This window comes from Gossypium raimondii, chromosome 5 (assembly GCF_025698545.1).
Source record: "Gossypium raimondii isolate GPD5lz chromosome 5, ASM2569854v1, whole genome shotgun sequence".
Taxonomy (NCBI): Eukaryota; Viridiplantae; Streptophyta; class Magnoliopsida; order Malvales; family Malvaceae; genus Gossypium; species Gossypium raimondii.
The window spans coordinates 15,491,921-15,510,247 of record NC_068569.1 but is presented as its reverse complement, the minus strand read 5'-3'; the positions used below and the strand labels follow the sequence as shown (position 1 = coordinate 15,510,247).

General features: G+C 35.6%; 4 protein-coding genes across 4 annotated transcripts; 2 read left to right on the top strand and 2 right to left on the bottom strand.

The window, feature by feature from the left end:
• The first annotated feature begins 1,587 nt into the window (after window positions 1–1,587).
• LOC105769023 (uncharacterized) lies at window positions 1,588–5,435 on the top strand. The gene is made up of 4 exons (XM_012589379.2): window positions 1,588–1,840; window positions 2,679–3,118; window positions 3,519–3,550; window positions 3,679–5,435. Exons 2-4 carry the CDS (start codon window positions 2,782–2,784, stop codon window positions 4,624–4,626), a joined length of 1,317 nt encoding a protein of 438 aa, XP_012444833.1. The 5' UTR covers window positions 1,588–1,840; window positions 2,679–2,781; the 3' UTR covers window positions 4,627–5,435.
• A 3,563-nt stretch (window positions 5,436–8,998) lies between these two features.
• Window positions 8,999–10,733, top strand: LOC105769025 (uncharacterized). The gene is made up of 5 exons (XM_012589382.2): window positions 8,999–9,541; window positions 9,648–9,788; window positions 9,911–10,030; window positions 10,182–10,277; window positions 10,360–10,733. Exons 1-5 carry the CDS (start codon window positions 9,317–9,319, stop codon window positions 10,477–10,479), a joined length of 702 nt encoding a protein of 233 aa, XP_012444836.1. The 5' UTR covers window positions 8,999–9,316; the 3' UTR covers window positions 10,480–10,733.
• Window positions 10,734–10,995: 262 nt separating this feature from the next.
• Window positions 10,996–14,270, bottom strand: LOC105769024 (26S proteasome regulatory subunit S10B homolog B). The gene is made up of 10 exons (XM_012589381.2): window positions 14,054–14,270; window positions 13,383–13,502; window positions 13,069–13,205; window positions 12,813–12,974; window positions 12,586–12,672; window positions 12,409–12,495; window positions 12,186–12,323; window positions 11,569–11,760; window positions 11,389–11,487; window positions 10,996–11,245 (listed from the first exon to the last, which is right to left on the bottom strand). The coding sequence occupies exons 1-10, from the start codon at window positions 14,151–14,153 to the stop codon at window positions 11,171–11,173; spliced, it is 1,197 nt and encodes a 398-aa protein (XP_012444835.1). The 5' UTR covers window positions 14,154–14,270; the 3' UTR covers window positions 10,996–11,170.
• Window positions 14,271–14,878: 608 nt separating this feature from the next.
• LOC105770396 (uncharacterized) lies at window positions 14,879–18,086 on the bottom strand. The gene is made up of 6 exons (XM_012591577.2): window positions 17,449–18,086; window positions 17,078–17,349; window positions 16,681–16,835; window positions 15,907–16,169; window positions 15,671–15,733; window positions 14,879–15,540 (listed from the first exon to the last, which is right to left on the bottom strand). The coding sequence occupies exons 1-6, from the start codon at window positions 17,887–17,889 to the stop codon at window positions 15,280–15,282; spliced, it is 1,455 nt and encodes a 484-aa protein (XP_012447031.1). The 5' UTR covers window positions 17,890–18,086; the 3' UTR covers window positions 14,879–15,279.
• Window positions 18,087–18,327: the final 241 nt, after the last annotated feature.

Below are 18,327 nucleotides of genomic sequence, written 5' to 3'. Positions count from 1 at the left end.
GCACCCCTACAATTTCATATAGGGATCGTCATAAGTCCTTTAAAGGGTGGTGAAGTCAAATACCTTGTGAACCTGTTCGGTTCCCATTCCCTCATGTGTTCCTTGCTTGGATTCAATTTTATCTTGTGGAGCACTATGTTCGTACCCATGAGCAACAGGGAATTGAGACAAAATGCGAAGCTTATAGATTGAATCCTTCACTTTTATTAATGTGGCTATCAACTAAAGTTTTTGTAGTGAACTTCCATCAACCTGTACTTTAGGATATTCATTGGGATGGTTCTGGTCCATTCTAGTTTGTCTAGTTATTTGTTGATATGTATCCATTAGGTTGGAGGGTGATGAGTTTAGTGGAGGAATGACAATGCGTTCAGAATTATAAGGGTTAGTAGATGAACAACCTGTGTAGCTAGGCAACTGGTCGCTTCCTCCTCTTCATGGGGTTTTTGGTCCTTATTTCCTTAGATGGAATTGAATCTACCGCCTGGGAAACAATTGCGGCTTCTGGCGATGATCTTGTTGAGGTACCATCATCATCATCGGAGTGGTTGAGGAAAGTGCATCTAATGGATTTTATGGCCTGGGCAATTGGTCTCTCCCCCTCATGCTTTATTGCGTATTTTTCGTTCTCTGGCTTGACTTTTTCATTCTCTTCTCTACTCATCACAATCATATGTCTTCCTTCCCTGACGGTTAGAGCATTTGATTTGAGAGCAAAGCTAAAAGAAGGGCTAACAATTCCACCACCTGTACGTGAGTTTTTCGAAGTAGTAGAGTGATTTTTAAAATATAGTAAAATTATACTTTTACCCTTTAATGAGAGGATTTCAAATTTTGATATATCCAATGCAAGGGTATGCTATCTTGAGGTTTCATTAGAGATTTTTGCCTTGAAAGTTGCATGCCAATTTTTGTGTCAGTATCCTTTTTGCCTGTGTTTAGCGAAACAAACTTGTAGAATTTAAAAACTTTAGTAATAAATGGTAAAAACAATTTGTATTACATAAATTTTGGAATATGAATTTATTTATGTTATTTTATGCGTCCTAAATTACTAAAAACACCCCGTTACACTTTGGGGAGAAATGATACTTCACAAGAAGGAAAGGGAAGAGGATTGAAAATGTGTAAGTGAAAGTGAGTTAAAGGTCGGTATCAACTTTCATTTACAAAAGCTCACAATGTCTCGGACCCACCAGAGGGGATGATAGGAAATAGTGGTCAGCAACTCTTGTTCAATTATTCATCTTCATTCTTCATTTCTTTTATTAATATATATTTCATATAAATCGTAAATAGTAAGGGAAAAAAAACATGTGGCTATATATATAATTTGATACAAGAAAAAGATGTGACTATAATTCTAGCTAAAAGGTATTTTTTTTTAAAATTAACTGACTATTAAAGAATAAGAAAATCCAGATATAAAAACCTTAAAATATAAAATATAATGGAAATATAATTATACAAAAAAGAAAAGTAACCGTAAAAATAAAAAAATGCTGCAGCATCTTTATATTAATTCTTTTTTGTCGTTTTATAGTGGAAATAAAATTTAAGGAGAATTAATTAAGAAAAGGAAAACAAAAAGGAAAAGTAAACTAAAAAAAGGAGAGAGGGAGCGGAAAAAGTAGCAGCACTACATTCAGACGAGACACAATTCCCCATACGTTCACCCCTTGACTCTCTCACTCTTTTTTTCACGCATCAATTTCTTTTCCCTCGTTCCCGTCGCGACCGTCGTCTTCCTCACCAACCGCCGTTTTGAAATATTCGACTCCGTTCGAATCTCTTATTTCTCTTTTTTCTTCAGCTCCATGCTTCTCTAATTATTCAATTCGTGAGTTTTCTTCCCTTTTTTTCACAAAAAAAAAGAAAATTAATGTTATTATTTTTGTTTGTGTGGATGATATTGTTGGGACGTTGAAAGCTTGAAATCAGTTCTGAGAATGGAGTAGAAAAGGATATCGTTTTCGCGCCCTTGTTTGAGCTTCTTTTATTTTTTTTCCCTGGATTTTCGATAACTTGTGAGCGATTTTTCTTTAGTACGACAGTAAATGTTCCGAACCAATGATTCTTTATTTTTACTGTTTTGAGTTTGTGCCTTTTTCTTTGTGAAAAAAATAAAATAAAACTATGCTTTCGAGTTGTGAACTTTGAGAATTTAATTCTGCAAATATTCGTTACTTAAATGTTTTAGTTTACATTATTCTTATTCTTGTTTCGGGGAAAGCCGGGTAGTGCTTAATTAATTGAGTAAGATGCTTTCCACTGTCTGGAATTTTTCGCTACTGTTTTACTTTACTCAACTCTGCTATCTGCTATTAATAATTATTTTTAAAAAATAATTTTATTTATTTTTGTTCTTGATCTCCAAAATCACTTCAAACTGAGAATATACATTAACCTGTATATTACTCCCAAGTAATGTACTCTTATAAACTGCTTATTTATTTTTCTTAAAACTGATGTTCATGGGATTCCTTTTATTAAATAATTTTTATCCTAGGTTTTGATCTTGGAATTTAGAGAGAAATGAAATAAAACAGAAAAAAATGCTCTTAGAAAACGAAATTTAGCATCTTTTAAGTTTGTTAAGTTAGTTTAAGCTGTCTGTTGAATCGATCTTTGCAATTTTTAATTGTGAAGTTCAAACTTTGCGCTTTTTTTTTTAACAGGAAATATCCTCTTTTATCATCTATGCGGTATTTGCCTTGAGTTCGTAGCTTGAATCGGTGTTGCAAATTCGTAATAAATTCACTCTTGGGTATTTGTGTGACCATGGGGTCCGCTTGTTGTGTTGCTGCAAGGGACAGAACCATTGCAAACAGAACAGGACGTGAGACTTCTCATAGAAATTTGAGGTGTTCACCATCATGGAGCTTCTGCCGAGATAATCGAAGGCGTGTAGCTGGTGAAATTGATGAGCCTTCTTATCAGGTATCTAATGGAGCTAGCCGAAATGTTAGCATGGAGATAAAAGGGACATTAGGCTCTGATAGAGGTAATTTTTCTGATCAAGGAAGTCCTCTTGAGATTGAGACCTATGGAACACCCACTTCACAAAAATCACCAGTCCATGAAGAAATGGGTGGGAATATGATGACCCCTCCTTCAGGTAAATCACATGTTAATTGAAAGAGCCTAAAAGGATAGCTTTTAGTATCACTATCTTGACTATACATGGGGGGTTTAGGAAATTTTTTCTAGAATTCTGTTCTATGTTATTAATATAGCTACTAGTCTGGAAATGCAAAAGGCTCTAGTGGTCTTCTTATCCCATTTACTGCTAACAACTAGGCGACTGATAATGCCTAACCTTTAACGTGCAGAGTAGCATGTTAGAATCTAAATAAAACAGCATGTTTTTATATATTCAAGTTGCAGGCATTACGCTATTGTCTACTTCTATCCTTTTTTTCCCAATACTGTTTTGAGTAATATAGCTACTAGTCTGTTCCCTCTATTTTGTAATTTGTTTGTGTTGTGTTTGACATTGTTTTATGTTGTTGGTGCAGACATATCAAGAGGAAGCAATTATTCGGTTGATGTAAGTTTGATTTAGTTGATATTGACTTTAGTTGAATAGCTTTCTATGCTTGTGTATTTTCTGTGTCTTTGGGTAATACACTAGCCTCTTCTACTGATGTTTAATATACCTTTCTGATTTTATTTCAGATAAAGAATTTGGTAGAATTGCCGGATATCATTGATTCATCTACACCAAAGCTTTCATTTTGTATACCTGCATCTTTCTCACCACCAGTAACAGACACGTTCTCTAGCCATGCTCATTTGCTTCCTCCAAACTCAACCTCATTACGACGGGCTCACCGTTCACCTGGGCAACAGCTATTGAGGCAGGTTTCTGATAGTCGAATCCTAGGATTGAAGTCGCCAAATAATTATTCAATGTCTGAAGCAAGGTCCTCTTTTGTCCTTTCCCGATGTAGCAATGACTTAACAGCTGGATCTCATGGTGGTTCTTCTGATGGTTGGTCCATGCGCACATTTTCAGAGCTTGTGGCCTCTTCTCAAAGAGAAAGGTGGTCTTTTGACAGCGAACACTTAGGTTCTGGTTATGGCAAGATAAGTGGATGTAGCAGCAGATTCTCATACTCTCCTTCCATAGATGCACGAACTTGTGGTGCTTGCTCGAAGCTTTTAGCTGAGAGATCCTCATGGAGTAGCAATGAGATTTCAGTGGTTTCTGTGCTTGTCTGTGGACATGTTTATCATGCTGAATGCTTGGAGTTGATGACACCGGAGGCTGACAGATTTGACCCAGCCTGCCCAATTTGTATGGTTGGAGAAAAGCAGGTCTCAAAGATGTGCAGAAAAGCTTTAAAAGCTGAAGCAGAGTTGAAAGCAAAACATCTTAAGTTGTTAAAGAATAGAGTTATAGATAATTCTGTTGATGGTGGTTGTAGTGATATTGAACACCTAGAAAACACCAAACGAGAAGGAAAAACTCCAAAGCTGGAACCCAGTTCAAGCCGGAGAAGCTCCTTGGCAAAGCCTTTCTTGAAACGCCACTTCTCAATTGGGTCTAGGTGGGGTAGATTGCTATCAGAGAACGACTCTGCTAGGAAGAAGGGGTTTTGGGTAAGATATCGAAAAGATTGAATTCCCTCTTCTACTGGCATCAGGTGAGGAGCCTGTCTGTTTCATCATGAAAGTTCATTACTGTCAGTAAATATGTGTTTGTTCCCCTTACTTCAAAGGGTTTGTACGAGTCAGGCTTCCAAGTTTTAATGCAACCTAGTCTCAGCTTATTAAGTCAGAGGTTTTCCCTTTTCAAGCTAATACCATCAACAGGATAGGCAGAAAATTTCCGATAACGACCCACCTTATAACTCTAGCCCTTTTACTTCTGTTTGCCCATTTGCTTTGGGGAGGGTAGGGCATGAGTGTGATGAACTTTGAATTGGATCAAATTTAAACGCTTAGTTTTGGAATTCAGTAGGAACCAAGATATCCGATGGTGGGGTTTTGGGAGTTCATATTTCTCAAGAAATGAAAGTTATTTTTCTTGATTTCCGGATGGCAAGTATGGTTGTTCTTTGTAGGTTTTACATCCCATTACGAATGACTGATACTGAGGAACTGAGACCTTCAGGCATCTGTCCTCAATGAAGCATTGAATTGATTAGGAAAAGTGACTTACTAAGAACTTCACTGTATTTTACCTTTTTAACTCTTCTTTGCTGTAATTTATGACACAGTAAATTGTGCTCATGCCGCGTGTTGTGTCTGTCGGGTGGAGTTTATGGAGGGTGCGGGACCTTAATGTCTTCAAAAGAGCACTGTTAGTTTCTCGATTTTCAGAACCTAAGGTTCGCATTGCTGCATTCAGCATTTGGTCAATTATGCTCTGTAATTTGTATTTATAACTAGGATAAAGAAGCTGCATTACTAGTTCTCTGCATTAGAAACTCGTTTCTCAGAATTAACAATTTAATCGATTTTATTTTTACGTTCTTAAACAAGATGAATGGTTAAAGAGTTGAGAACAAAACGAAGTTATTTGTGGCAGCATACTGGGATAAATGGTTACAATAAGGTGCAAACAGCACATTTTTGCCCATAAATTATTCTTCTTGCAAATCGAAATGCTAGAATTCAACATAAATCGTTGTTGTTGAGATGAGTTTTAGCTTTTGAGATTCGGCTATCATAATCCTTTGCTCGGTTTGTTACAAACTTGATGAAGTGTTCTTATTATAATTATTTTAATTAGTATTGAACAAATGTTTAAGCTCAAGTACAAATAATTGAGTATGAAATTATAGGAATTGATTCTTTTTTTAATTTAGTAACCAAACCCAATTGAGCTTCCCTCAAATGTTAGATTTTTATTACTTGATTTTGGACTCGAGATTACACTTTAATTAAGTCTAGAGTTTCAATTGGACAACTCAAATTTTCTCCCTTTTATAGAAAAAGGAAGGGTAGGTTACATTAAGGGTCATTTAACTGTTTGTAAGTTTTCGTTTTGGTCACTAAACTATAAAAAGTTAAAAATAATCTCTAAATTCATTGATTTATAACATTTTTCTCACTCGTCTATTAACTGTTGTTAATCCATTAGCAAAATGATGATGTAATATGTTATATACAGGTTAACATTTAATTTGACCCTAAACTATACCTAAAATATCAATATGATGTTTTTATATTCTTTTACAAGGAATCCAAAAGTTATAAAATATAATATTTGGTCCTTTTATAATTCTAAAATTTTAATTTTCAGATTTTTATAAAAAAATGATTTTTAAATTTTTATATAAATATAAAAGAATCAAATTAACATTTTAGCTATAATTTAGGAGCAAAATTAAGTATTAACCATATATAAAATATGTCATATCTCCAGTCAAGTGGTTAATGGCATTTAAAGGATGATTGATGAAAACTTTATGAATAGATAAATTTAATTTTCCATGATTATCAAAATAAAATTTTATTCATAATTGAGTGGCAGATTATAAAAAGAATAAGGTTAAAAACGAGTTTACTGTGATATATGTCATACCAAGAGAAGCGGTTAGAAGTTAGGAACAAAGCAAATTATGTGTGGAATTATCAAATTCTAAACGTTAAAATAATTTAAAAATTCCTCAAATTGATTAGATAAAGCTTTAATTTTATTAGAATCTAAAGCTAGTAATCTTTTGTTTGAGCTTTAATTTTTATTAGCATCTAAAGCTAGTAATGTTTTGTTTGAAATAAAAACTTATTTAAAATAATTAAAAGGCTTAATATTTTAGCTGTTATAAAGTTGATGCCTAGCTCTATAAATAGGAACAATATAAGCCGTGTTTCTCACCCGTTATAAAATACCTAAAACTACCCAAACTTCCTCTTGGAGGGTAATACGCTTCAGCGTATTTGAACCCACATTTTTCTGTATTGACAATAATGCCTATGCCAGTCAAACTAATACTCAATCAATTCGATTTTTCTTTACTTAATTCACTTTATATCTCGCAAATAAATTATTTACCATCCGTAATCTTCAAACCCTATAACTAACATAATTGCCTGTTAAGTAATATTTAATTTTTTTGTTAAATAAAAAAATGAGATAACAAGATCAAATTAAATGAATTAAAAAAGCACCAACTTTGTCTTACTCAAGAAAGCTAATCAACTCTCTACGTACCATCAATCTCAACAAAAAAATATTTTAGCTAAACAACAACTTGATTTCTCTCCCAAGGACATGCTTAATTATGCAATGTTCCTTATTCGGTAATATTTGCTTAATTTGTCGAATCAATACTGAATTTGATACCTCAGATAGTCATCTTGAATAGCATTAATCGCCTCTAAACAATCTGTCTATATCCCTTCTTGTAATTACTTTCTTTTAAACCTCCTCTTTCAAATATTATTCTTTTTTATTATACACCATCTAACTGACATATTTTTGCAATTGCTCAACCGCAAATGAAATTCAAGAGCACCGTAGAGTGCTAAACTTCCTTTTGAGAAGTGTTAGAACAATGGATCCTGCAAGGAAAGAAGCGCGCATTCGCGCTACCAGAGAGCGCATAGAGGGTTTGGAGGAGAGGCAGCAAGCGCTGCGGGCGGAGCAGCAAGCGCTCATTGTTCATGGAGCACTCGGTCGCCTGGGAGACTAGAAGAAACTATTACACAATGTTACTGCACAGTAAGAAACCAACTTCTTCAACCCTTACAGATTTCAGTATTATACTTTCATTTGCTTATATGTTAATCTAATTTCTTAATTTTGTTTCAGGCATGACAGAAAGCATCCTCGGATTCATGATATTGAAGAAAAGAATTAATCTTCTTACTCGACAGTGAAAGCAATTAACCTCAACAAGTTTCCATGAACAATGAAGTTTCACTGGTTTCATCCTTGGAAAATCTCGCACTGTGACCACGGAAATGTACATAGAAAACTTGGGATAGCTCATGTTTCAAAATGATAGAAAAAAAGAGAGTAAATTCCAAAGCTTATATTTATGGATACCAAGTTGCAAAAATTCTTAGACTTGGATTCAAAGTAGAGTGTATAGCTTTGAATTTCTTAGCCAGGGTCTAGTTTAGATTAAATTGAAGGCTTTCTACGGCATTATAATCAAGTAAAGACTGATTCACTAAATACAAAGTGAGAAGAAGATTTTGCAGAAAGGAAAAAAGGTTAAAAGAGAAATATAAGTTAACATTTTCAATTTTTAATTATACTAAGCAATGAATGAATATTTATTTAAATTTTTTTTAATGAAGTACACAACGCAAAGAATTATTTATTATTTCTCTACTTCTTAAAATTTTTATCTTTTCGATTATCTTCTCGCGAAGCCTAAACTAGACTTTTTGTTTTGTTTTTGAGACTAATTTGTAATTTAAACTTTTGTTTGGTGAACGTAGGGAATAGCGAATACAGTTGGGGTTACAATTCATGAAAATGGCATGGAATGCCGGTTAAGATTATACAAAAACCCCTTTAATTTAGCTTTAGAAAATTGACCCAAATTTCTCACTCTTCTTAATTACCATATTATATGTGTCGAATAATTTAAAATTTAAAATCAATATAATCATAAAATCTAAAATTCAAATCTCGAATTCATTAACCTCTGCCCTGTCTAAGAACGCATTGCATCGTCTATCTTCTTCCAAAAAAGTTTCACTAGAGAGAGATGTTGTTGATTTAATAAGTTTGACTTTAATTCCGAAAAATAAAGGTGTTTAGTTCTTCTCTGCTGATAACGTTATTAGGAAGAGAGAAGAAATGAATCATACACTTAATCCTACACAAATTACTGCCATTCAACCACCGCTTGGTTGATCATTAATGTTGTTTTGATGATGACTTATACGGTCTTATGAAAACTGTTTCTTAAGTTTCCTTTTTTCCTTTTTATAAGTCAAAAGATATTAAACGATTATCCCCTAAAATAAAAATAAAAATCGGAATATTCGGACCTTGTTAAATTTCCAAATGATGTTCACCTTGAACCATATATATAAATTATTAAGCTATAAATCAAGTAGAGTTTGGGAAGTTCTGTCGCCAACTAAAACCCAGAAGATGCCATGAGCTAGTCAATGTTCACTCGGAAAGTGCTGGTATCATTTATGGCATTTAAATGGAGAGAAACGGTTGGTGATTGTTAACTTCCCTTCCTCTTTCAATATAAATTAGAACAGATCAGAGATTGGTCCAATTCGTTTTGCATCTCTCCTTGAGGGTTGGGTTCTTTATTGACTCGGGTTTTCAAAAAGCTTTCTTTGGCTTCATTATTCAGCTTTGTTGGGTTATTAGCTTTGAGATTTGAACATGGGGGAGGAATACGATATTGTGAATTTGATTGCGTTGGGTGTGATCTCATGGACGACAGTTTTTCTACTTGTCCGAAAAATCTTCTCCGACCGCTCCTTTGAACTTTGCAACCGCATTGTTTCTACAATCCATGGGATTTTGGCTGTGATTTTAGCCTCGCTCTCTGTTGAAGATTGGAGCTGCCCTGTTTGTCCTTTGGCTTCGGCTTCTACGCCTAAGCAGGTATGTACCAAGCAAAAGCAACTTCTTCATGTCTTTTCCTTTTGTTTATTTATAGCAGAGCTTAAACATAATGGTGGAAGGAATTAATATTGTGAATGGCTGACAGAGGCAAGTTTTGGCTGTTACCGTAGCTTATCTTATATATGACCTCATATGCTGCCTCTTTGACGTCAAATTCACTCTTGACAACACAGTTCATCACTTGGTCAGCATCGTTGGTCTTGCAGCTGGCCTTGCCTTTCAATTGGTATTCACCTTTATGTTTGTTTTTTCCCCCTTGTGCGGATTTTCTTTGGGCATGGTTTTACAGGACTAATCTGTGTGAGTCCATGCATCCTTTTTACGTGATTAGATTTAGTTATGATGCAGTGTGGATCAGAACAAGTTGCTGCCTTATTCATAACGGAGATCTCAAGTCCTTTCCTCCACGCCAGGGAACTGCTTAAAGAATTCGGTTACAGGGACACCGATCTCAATTTAGCAGCTGATGTTAGTTTCCAATTTCTTTTTCTTTTGCTTTAGATCAGCATTTGCATCTAACGTGATGCCTGCAGCTATCATGTAATTATGTTCTGTGAGGTTTTCAAATTGTATTAAAATATATTTGTGTAGTCATGTACGTTATTGTTTACTTGAACAGGTCCTATTTGCTGTAATATTCTCAGTTGCAAGGATGGTGGGTGGACCTTATCTCACTTTCGTTACTCTGACAGCTAATAACCCACTACTTATCAAGGTTTTACTTGCGACTATCCCTCTTCTTCCTAACTCTATTATATAAATAGATAAATTAATATCGTATCCGTGTTGTTACTTAGGCAATGGCTGTAGGACTTCAGTTAGTGAGTGCTTTCTGGTTCTACAAGATTGTAAAGATGGTGAAGTACAAGCTTACTAAAAGAAGGAAGCAGGTGGGCATGCCTGGAAAATTGGACTGAGGCTGTGTTACATACTAGTGAACTAGGATGCATAAAATATTCAGTATCTGAATTCACTTCCAAGTATCCACACAGCTGATAGTTTACTAAGGATGCATAAAATATTCAGTATCTTAATTCACTTCAAGTATCCACACAGCTGATAGTTTACTAAGGGTTGAAAATTGAAATATACTGCGTAAACATGCAGGATTCTATGTACGACTTTTAAAAAAAAAGAATCAAATCATAAGAATTATACGGTTGTACTCGTATTTTTGATGGGGCTGTTTTTACTTGTGAACAATATGCACATTTTATTTGATTCATTCATCAATCTCTACCATCAAGGAAAGTACCAGATAAGGAAAAACTACATAAATGCGGATTGAAGTTAAAAAAAACTACATGCACCATAAGTTGGTGGTGGATAGCATAATCATAGAATAATCAATGCAACGACCTAACTTTATGTACGAAAAGAACCCAACATTTCAGGCTGAAACCCGCAACTGTCAATAATAAAGAGACTGGTGGTGGTGGTTGAAAATTTTGAGATTGAAATATAAATTCATTTAAGAGCCCAAACTAAATCACTCCAGAATGAAAATAAGTCAATTTCCTGAAACATGCAGAAGGGGTCCATGATACAAGTATGACTAGAGGGCTGTAATTATGGCAACATTATAATGCACTGTCCAACAGAAAACTTCTAGTCTTTCCCAAAATCAGCACTGTAATGTGCACTTGATTCCAGTTTCTTAGCTTCGTTCAATTTTCTTACTGCCTGCAATTTAACCAAATAGAAGAAAGCCCATCATTAGTATACCGGGAATTGGAAAATTCTCCATTCCACAGAGTTCTAGACTAGTGCACCTAAGCCACCAATTTTTCGTAACGCATTCTTTCAAGTTTCATGGTTATATATACCTTCATGAAATCTTCATGGATGACATAATCACGCTCTGCACGGATTGCTGACATTCCAGCCTCCGTGCAAACATTTCGTAGATCAGCACCATTAAAGCCCTAAAGTAATAAGGACAAAAAACAATCTTAGCGATGAGTATTACCGCCATGAAACAGAAACAAGCCACACCTTTGACTAACCTCAGCAAGTTTAACAACAGCCTCATAATCGATTTCACCATGCTTGGCAATGCCAGCAGCATGAATCTTGAGGATCTCCATTCTGGATTGCTCATTTGGCAATGGAATCTCTATCTTTCGGTCTAGCCGCCCAGGACGAAGAAGTGCAGGATCTAAAACATCAGGTCTGTTTGTGGCCATGATCATTTTAACCTACACGAAACAATTTAAGTTCAATAATGATTTTGGGAACATAAAAACAAACCAATGTACTGGGCAGCAATTAGGGGTGCATTGAGAGAAATTTCAGCTCCAAACAATAAATGCAATAAAATAAAAATATATATAATTAAATCCACCAGGCATGCACTTGAAGATGTTAATGAGTAGACCTGTTTTTCAAGGACCATAAAGGAGAAGTTATGATCCTGCAGTACTAGAGTGGAATATGCACCCTACTAGATAAAACAGTGATTAAAGGCACTTGGAAGTTTACAGAGACAAGATACCAGAACACCCCCCCCCCCTCTTTAGCCACTTTGTGAGGAAAGCATACAAAATATAAGATTACAAACTATGACATATAGAATATCTGTTCAAATCACAACTTGTACCATGCTCATGACCAAATTATGTACCTTCCCAAGCTGATCAAATCCGTCAAGCTGATTAAGTAACTCCATCAACGTTCTCTGTATTTCACGATCAGCACTCGTTCCCTCACTGAAACGGCGTCCACCAATGGCATCAATCTCATCCATAAAGATGATGCAAGGCTGAACACAAAGAAGCAAATATATGAATGGCATTAATGGATACAAAGAAGCACAAAAGCAAACATTCATAACTCCAGGTTCTCACTTGGTGATCCCTTGCATATCCAAACATTTCTCGTATCAATCTTGCACTTTCTCCAATGTATTTGTCAATTATTGCACTTGAAACGACCTGGTTTCAGATGAGAAAAAGTTAGATGCATTCATTCAAGGTCAGGATGAGAAAACCACAAAGGTAAGACATAGATTCAAAAATACTGACCTTTAAGAAGTTAGCATCAATATTACTTGCTATTGCTCTAGCTAGCAATGTCTTGCCTGTACCAGGAGGTCCATAGAGGAGCACACCCTGCAAGGAAGACAAGGAATTTCAGGATTGTCAACCATACATCACTCCACTGTAGCATGCTTCACCCATCAACATATACAAAAGCACACCCATTGAAATTCAGAATTGACAGAGAGAGGAAGACTGGAAGTAATAATCACCTTGGGAGGTTTGATCCCAACTCTAAGGAAAAGCTCAGGATTCATGAGAGGGAGCTCGATAGATTCCCTTAGCTCTCGAATTTGATCAGATAAACCACCGACAGCTGAGTAGCTAACATTACCAGGATCTTCATGCAGCATGTTGTAAACAACTGGATCAACCTGTCATCAAAAGATGTACTGGGATTTGAAATATCTGCAGAGAAAACTTGCTTTTATATCATAAATAAAGCTGAACTAGTTAGGATGGTAATACCTCACGTGGAAGAGCCCGCATTATTGTCAGTGTTGTCATGTCAAGAACTACTCTAGTTCCTGAAGTTAGCTTCTCCTTATCAACTTTGCTGCGGCATCCAACCACATAGCGAGGGCCACTGCTTGCTTTAACAATCACTGAAATGTCATATAGACATCCAAATTTATAGTTACAATATATTCTAAAACAAAATGAACCAACAAGAAGCCAAAACTTCAAATGCAACTACGCAGATGTCAGACTAAGCAATTTTAAAATAAGAACACCAAAACGAACTTTATATTAAAAGGAGGGAGGGGATAGATAGTAGTTACAGCGTTCATTATCAAGAGGCCTGAGAACTTCTCCAATGATCTGTCCAACACTCTGAAGAGACTTTAAATCATCTTCTGTTTTGTTAAAGTCCTTCTTAGCAGCTCTCAAATTCTCCCTACCTTAACATTCAAGAGTGAAATAGCAAGTCAAAAACTATGTTAGGTATGCACTATATTAAGAAGAAAGATAAAGATTTGGTCTTCAAACAACTAATACAACAAGCTGTAGCCAAAGCTACAAACATCCTTTTCTTTTGTTTCTTCTTAACTACTTTATTTTACCAGAAAGCCAAAATTTCAACTTCATCAACAACATAAACAAGATCCAATCATCAACCCAAGTCGAAGACATTGAAAAACATAATTTCAGTTGAAAACAAAGCAGTTATCTATCGCAGCAACCAAGGCTTAAGACTTTCTCGCCAAATTTTACCTACCCAAGCTGCCTCTACAATTAACAGGAAAAAAGGATCTAACTTCCAAAGCAGCAACATTTGCAAAACAACGAAGCAGCTGATATGACCGAGAGCGGAAGCAAAACCCTAATTCCTAAATCGTAAATGGGCAAACCGCAAAAAAAAACAATAATTTAAATGCAAAACGAGGAAAAGAGAAAAGTGACCCCAATTAGGGGTAAGAGGGTGAGGATTATGGGAAGAGGTGGGGAATACCTGCTCGAATTCTTGATTCATACTCTTTGTGTTGAAGGAGTTTCTTCCGGTACTCCGCAATAGCATTATGGCGTCGTACAGCGTCTTCTCCGTCGCTCATTGTCACAATCTATGATCGAAATGGTCTGACTTTGAAGAAAGCTTGGTGTCTGGGCTTTCCCAAGGTTCCTTGGGTAAGAGGTTGCGCGAGATTGGGGCTATTTGTATTTTGTAAACTCTGCCAGGTATGTATATATATACATGCATTCTAAAGCGGCCTGGGCTAAAATTTCCCTTTTAGATTTTATAAGGTTAAAATATGCCCTAGGTCCCTGAACTCTTTACAAATTTAGAATTTAGTTCCTATACTTTTATTTTCAGGATTTAGTCCATCTACTTTTTAAATTTTACAATTTAAATCCAATTATTAAGAATGTTTTTTTATTAAATTGATTGGTATGACATTTTGAAATAAATAAAAATTCTTACTTGATAGCAATGTAACTAAAAAATGATGTTGCAATAAACTTGAATTTAACAAAATAATTTTAATAGTTTCAATAATTTGACCTAAACTTTAAATTTTGAAAAGTAGAGAAAGATTAAATTCTCAAAAAGAATAAAGAGACTAAATCCCAAATTTACAAAGAATACAAGGACATATGGTATAATTCAGCGTATTAAAAATAAGTACATTTAAATTTATTTCTGTTGGGCGACAATATTTTATAATTTTAAATTGAATTTATAGTAAATAGATTTGACCTATTTGCTATTTGCTATTTGTTAAAACAAAGTTATACAAAAAGTAAAAGAGAAAACTTGTTGCAAAAAAGAAGAGGAAACTACACTTAATTCATTTTATTCATAAGTAGAGAAAAGGCTTAGGCGACAAGGGATGATGCATTTAAACAAAATCTAAAAATCTCCAATCTAACTTAAATCCTCAATTAAACCATTTCAAGGGGAAAGATATCAACCATTACATTGGGAATCTTGAATCCAACCAATTTAAGAATCACAATTTTTCTGTCTCTAGATTTACGTATAAAAGAATAAATTTAAACGTAAAAAAGAATGAAAAATGGGTATCATAACATGATTATCTACAGTTTTCCCCCCACTTGCTACATAATATACAAATAGATTTTACCCTCAAGTTTATTATTCATCAGATGCCTGACAAAAACAGCAGAGAGCAACTTTGGTACCGGATGATGAAGGCACTGAACAGTGCAGCAAAGTTTTCAAGACTCAGAGTGGCGCTTTGCCTTGTGCAGCAGTATTTCCTTCAGAACCTTGGCAATTCTTTCGGACATGTGATGCTCTAAAAATCTCTCTTTCACCCTTTCATATCCTCTCTTCCCCATCGTCAGCCTCTTCTCTACATTTGTAGCTAGTTTCACGATGTTATTTGAGAGGGGCATCACGCCTTCTTTGCCAGCAGGATGCAACAAGCCTGTTGTCCCGTTTACCACTATCTCCATGGTGCCACCGGCAGCTGTGCCCTGAATAATAAATGTAATCAACAATAGCACCCAAAAAAGAAAAAAGTGGTTACATTGCTTTGTTAAAATGAAAAGAGAGAGAATTGGTAGATTGCGAAGAAGAATTTCTATTAGATATTACAGGGCATACCAGGACAGGAAGCTGAAAGGCCATAGCTTCTATTGTTATCCTTCCGAAACACTCTCCCCGGGCCTAAATGTGACAACAACTTGTAAGCTTTGCCAGGAAAGCAAAAGCAAATCATACTTGATAGATATGTCATGAAATGGAACACGAATGAAGCTATAGTATATACTATGAGTTTATGGTGCTGCAATTAGTACTGCTTACAACACAAATAAACAACATAGTTATTCAGAGAATACCTGAGAATTTTGAACAAGAACATCGATAGAAGCCAGATAGGGAGCTACAGTTAGGGTTTTATTAACAAAGTGAACTCGACCCTGCATATTATTCTGTGATACAAAGTTACGCAGCTCTGTTTCAAACTTTGTCTGAGCATTCATGTCACTTCCCACTATCACCGCATGAATTGGTGGCACCTTTAGTTTTCTCTCCTGGATCAACTTCAAACTTTCATGAAATGAACGGAGAAATAGGTCCTGACCCTTCCCTCGGGAAACACCTGAAACAGTACAGGGATTGGTGCTCAAAAGATGATAAATCAGTACAGTAGGCTCGAATCATATAACATATTTCAACATTCTGCAATAATTTAGTCGTTCAGAGTTGTGAAAGAACACAAGGTGTTTGCAAGAACACAAACAAAAAAACAAAAGGAGATATGCTACCAAGGAAAATGGAGGAAGAAATTGGCAATTGATCAAAGCTCTAAAATATAACCATAATCCGATCAAGAATAATTTTATTCATGCAACAATGCCTGTGGGGAACCTCATTGAGAATAAAAAATTTCCCAGGCCTACAATGCAAACTGAATCATGGAATAATTAAGAGGCTGTTGACTCAAGGAACCAAAGCTGCTAGCAGGAGTATAGGATACTAAAATCATCCATGCAATCAATTCTCAGAAAGGCAACAATAACTATGAACCACAAAATCAAACTAGGATTTCAACCACTAAGGATCCACTGTAAGCATGTGTTTTATTTATAATACATCCAAAGCATACATACTATTTATAAGAGCAAAGACTAGATCTTCATTTTTCACGCCAAGAGATTCACGAACATGCTCACAGAGAACCCTTTTGGCAACTCTATTTTCAGCCACTTCCATTAGCTCCTTGCTGTTTCCTAAGTGCACAACGTATGTTTCAGGCATTTTGATCCTGTAAAATAAACTGTAAAATTAAGACAAACAACCAAAAACAGCAAAAAAAAAAGAAAGGGGGTGAAACATATATTTAAATCATAGAGTCAATACGTGTATCTGAATCCTATAATCCACATATGACAATAACATCCACCAGCATTGTAACCGTACTCCAAAGCCTCTTAAATCTTCATATATATTAGCATTAGCAGACAATAAAATCCTAAAACTTATAGCAGATGGTACAAAAACCATTACCCTAATCGTTCCCGAGTCCGGTTTTTCCAGTAATTTGCTGTAGTGTGTGAATCAATCATGGCACCTCCAACTAAAGGGAGGTGCTTAACATATTCTAGCTTGAAGTAATGTCCTCGCATTTCATGAATCCACCAGAGAACCTTTGGAAGAACATCAGCAACATGTTCTTTAAGAACAGCATCCAGCCACTTTCCAGCAACCGCAGTGTTCAAAACTACCAAATCAGCCTTTAGAGCAGTATCTATAGCTTCTTGACCTTTGGCAGAGAAAACCTTGATAAAAGTTGGAAAAAACCCAATGTGTTAAAATTTAGAAACAACATTTGCATTGAAGACAGAAGAAAACAAAGAAACCAAGAAATTAATAATTACCTGAACCCCTCGATTCAACATCTTATGTTCTAAACTGTAAATGATGTCATCAGATTCGGTTTGTTTCTGGTTAGTTACCCAGACAACGTCGGCGCCAACTTCTCTTAGCAGAAATGCCAGTTCCATTAACAATAAAGGCCCACCGGAAAGGGAGAGTTCGTGAGAGACTAAGAGAACGAGTTTTGACTTCATGAAATCGAGAGGATTTGGAGTCGGCGCTTCATCATTGTGGTTAACTTCATGGTGGGTACCCCCTTTTTCTTCTTCTTGTCCTTCTCGGATGAAATTGCCGACATTGTTAATAGAACCGTTACTGCAAGAATCGAAGGTGGATCTGATGAGGAAGGCCATGAGTGTTGATAGAGAAAGGAGTAATAGAATCATAAGTGGCCATCTCTTTTTCTGCTGGGTTGTAATCCATGCGCTCGGTTGCTTACCCATTCTTTCAAATATTGCTTAGCTTCGCTAATTTACTACTGCTTTGCTTTCGATCTATAAATGAATATCAGCAGTGAATTACCCGAACTATTTGAGAATTCACGTTTCGATTCGACGATCAACGATTTGCTTGTTTGCTTTACTGGTTGAAGAAGCAATTCGACCAAAAGCAAGAGCCCAGCTCAGTCTCCTTGTCGCTGGACGTGAAATTTTGCGGGCTTTCATTTGGGATTTTACCCTTTGTAATATCCAGCTTTATTGGGCTATTAGATCACTATCCGACTACTAGCGTGCTGGATGCTTTCAACCCAAATCTTGATCCATATAATAAACTAACACCTCTTAACCCTAATGCAATTTTGAGGCCTAAACCTAGACAATTATTCTTATATTAGGTTTAAATTTTTTTTATTTAAATCAGTCCCTAATTATTTTCATATT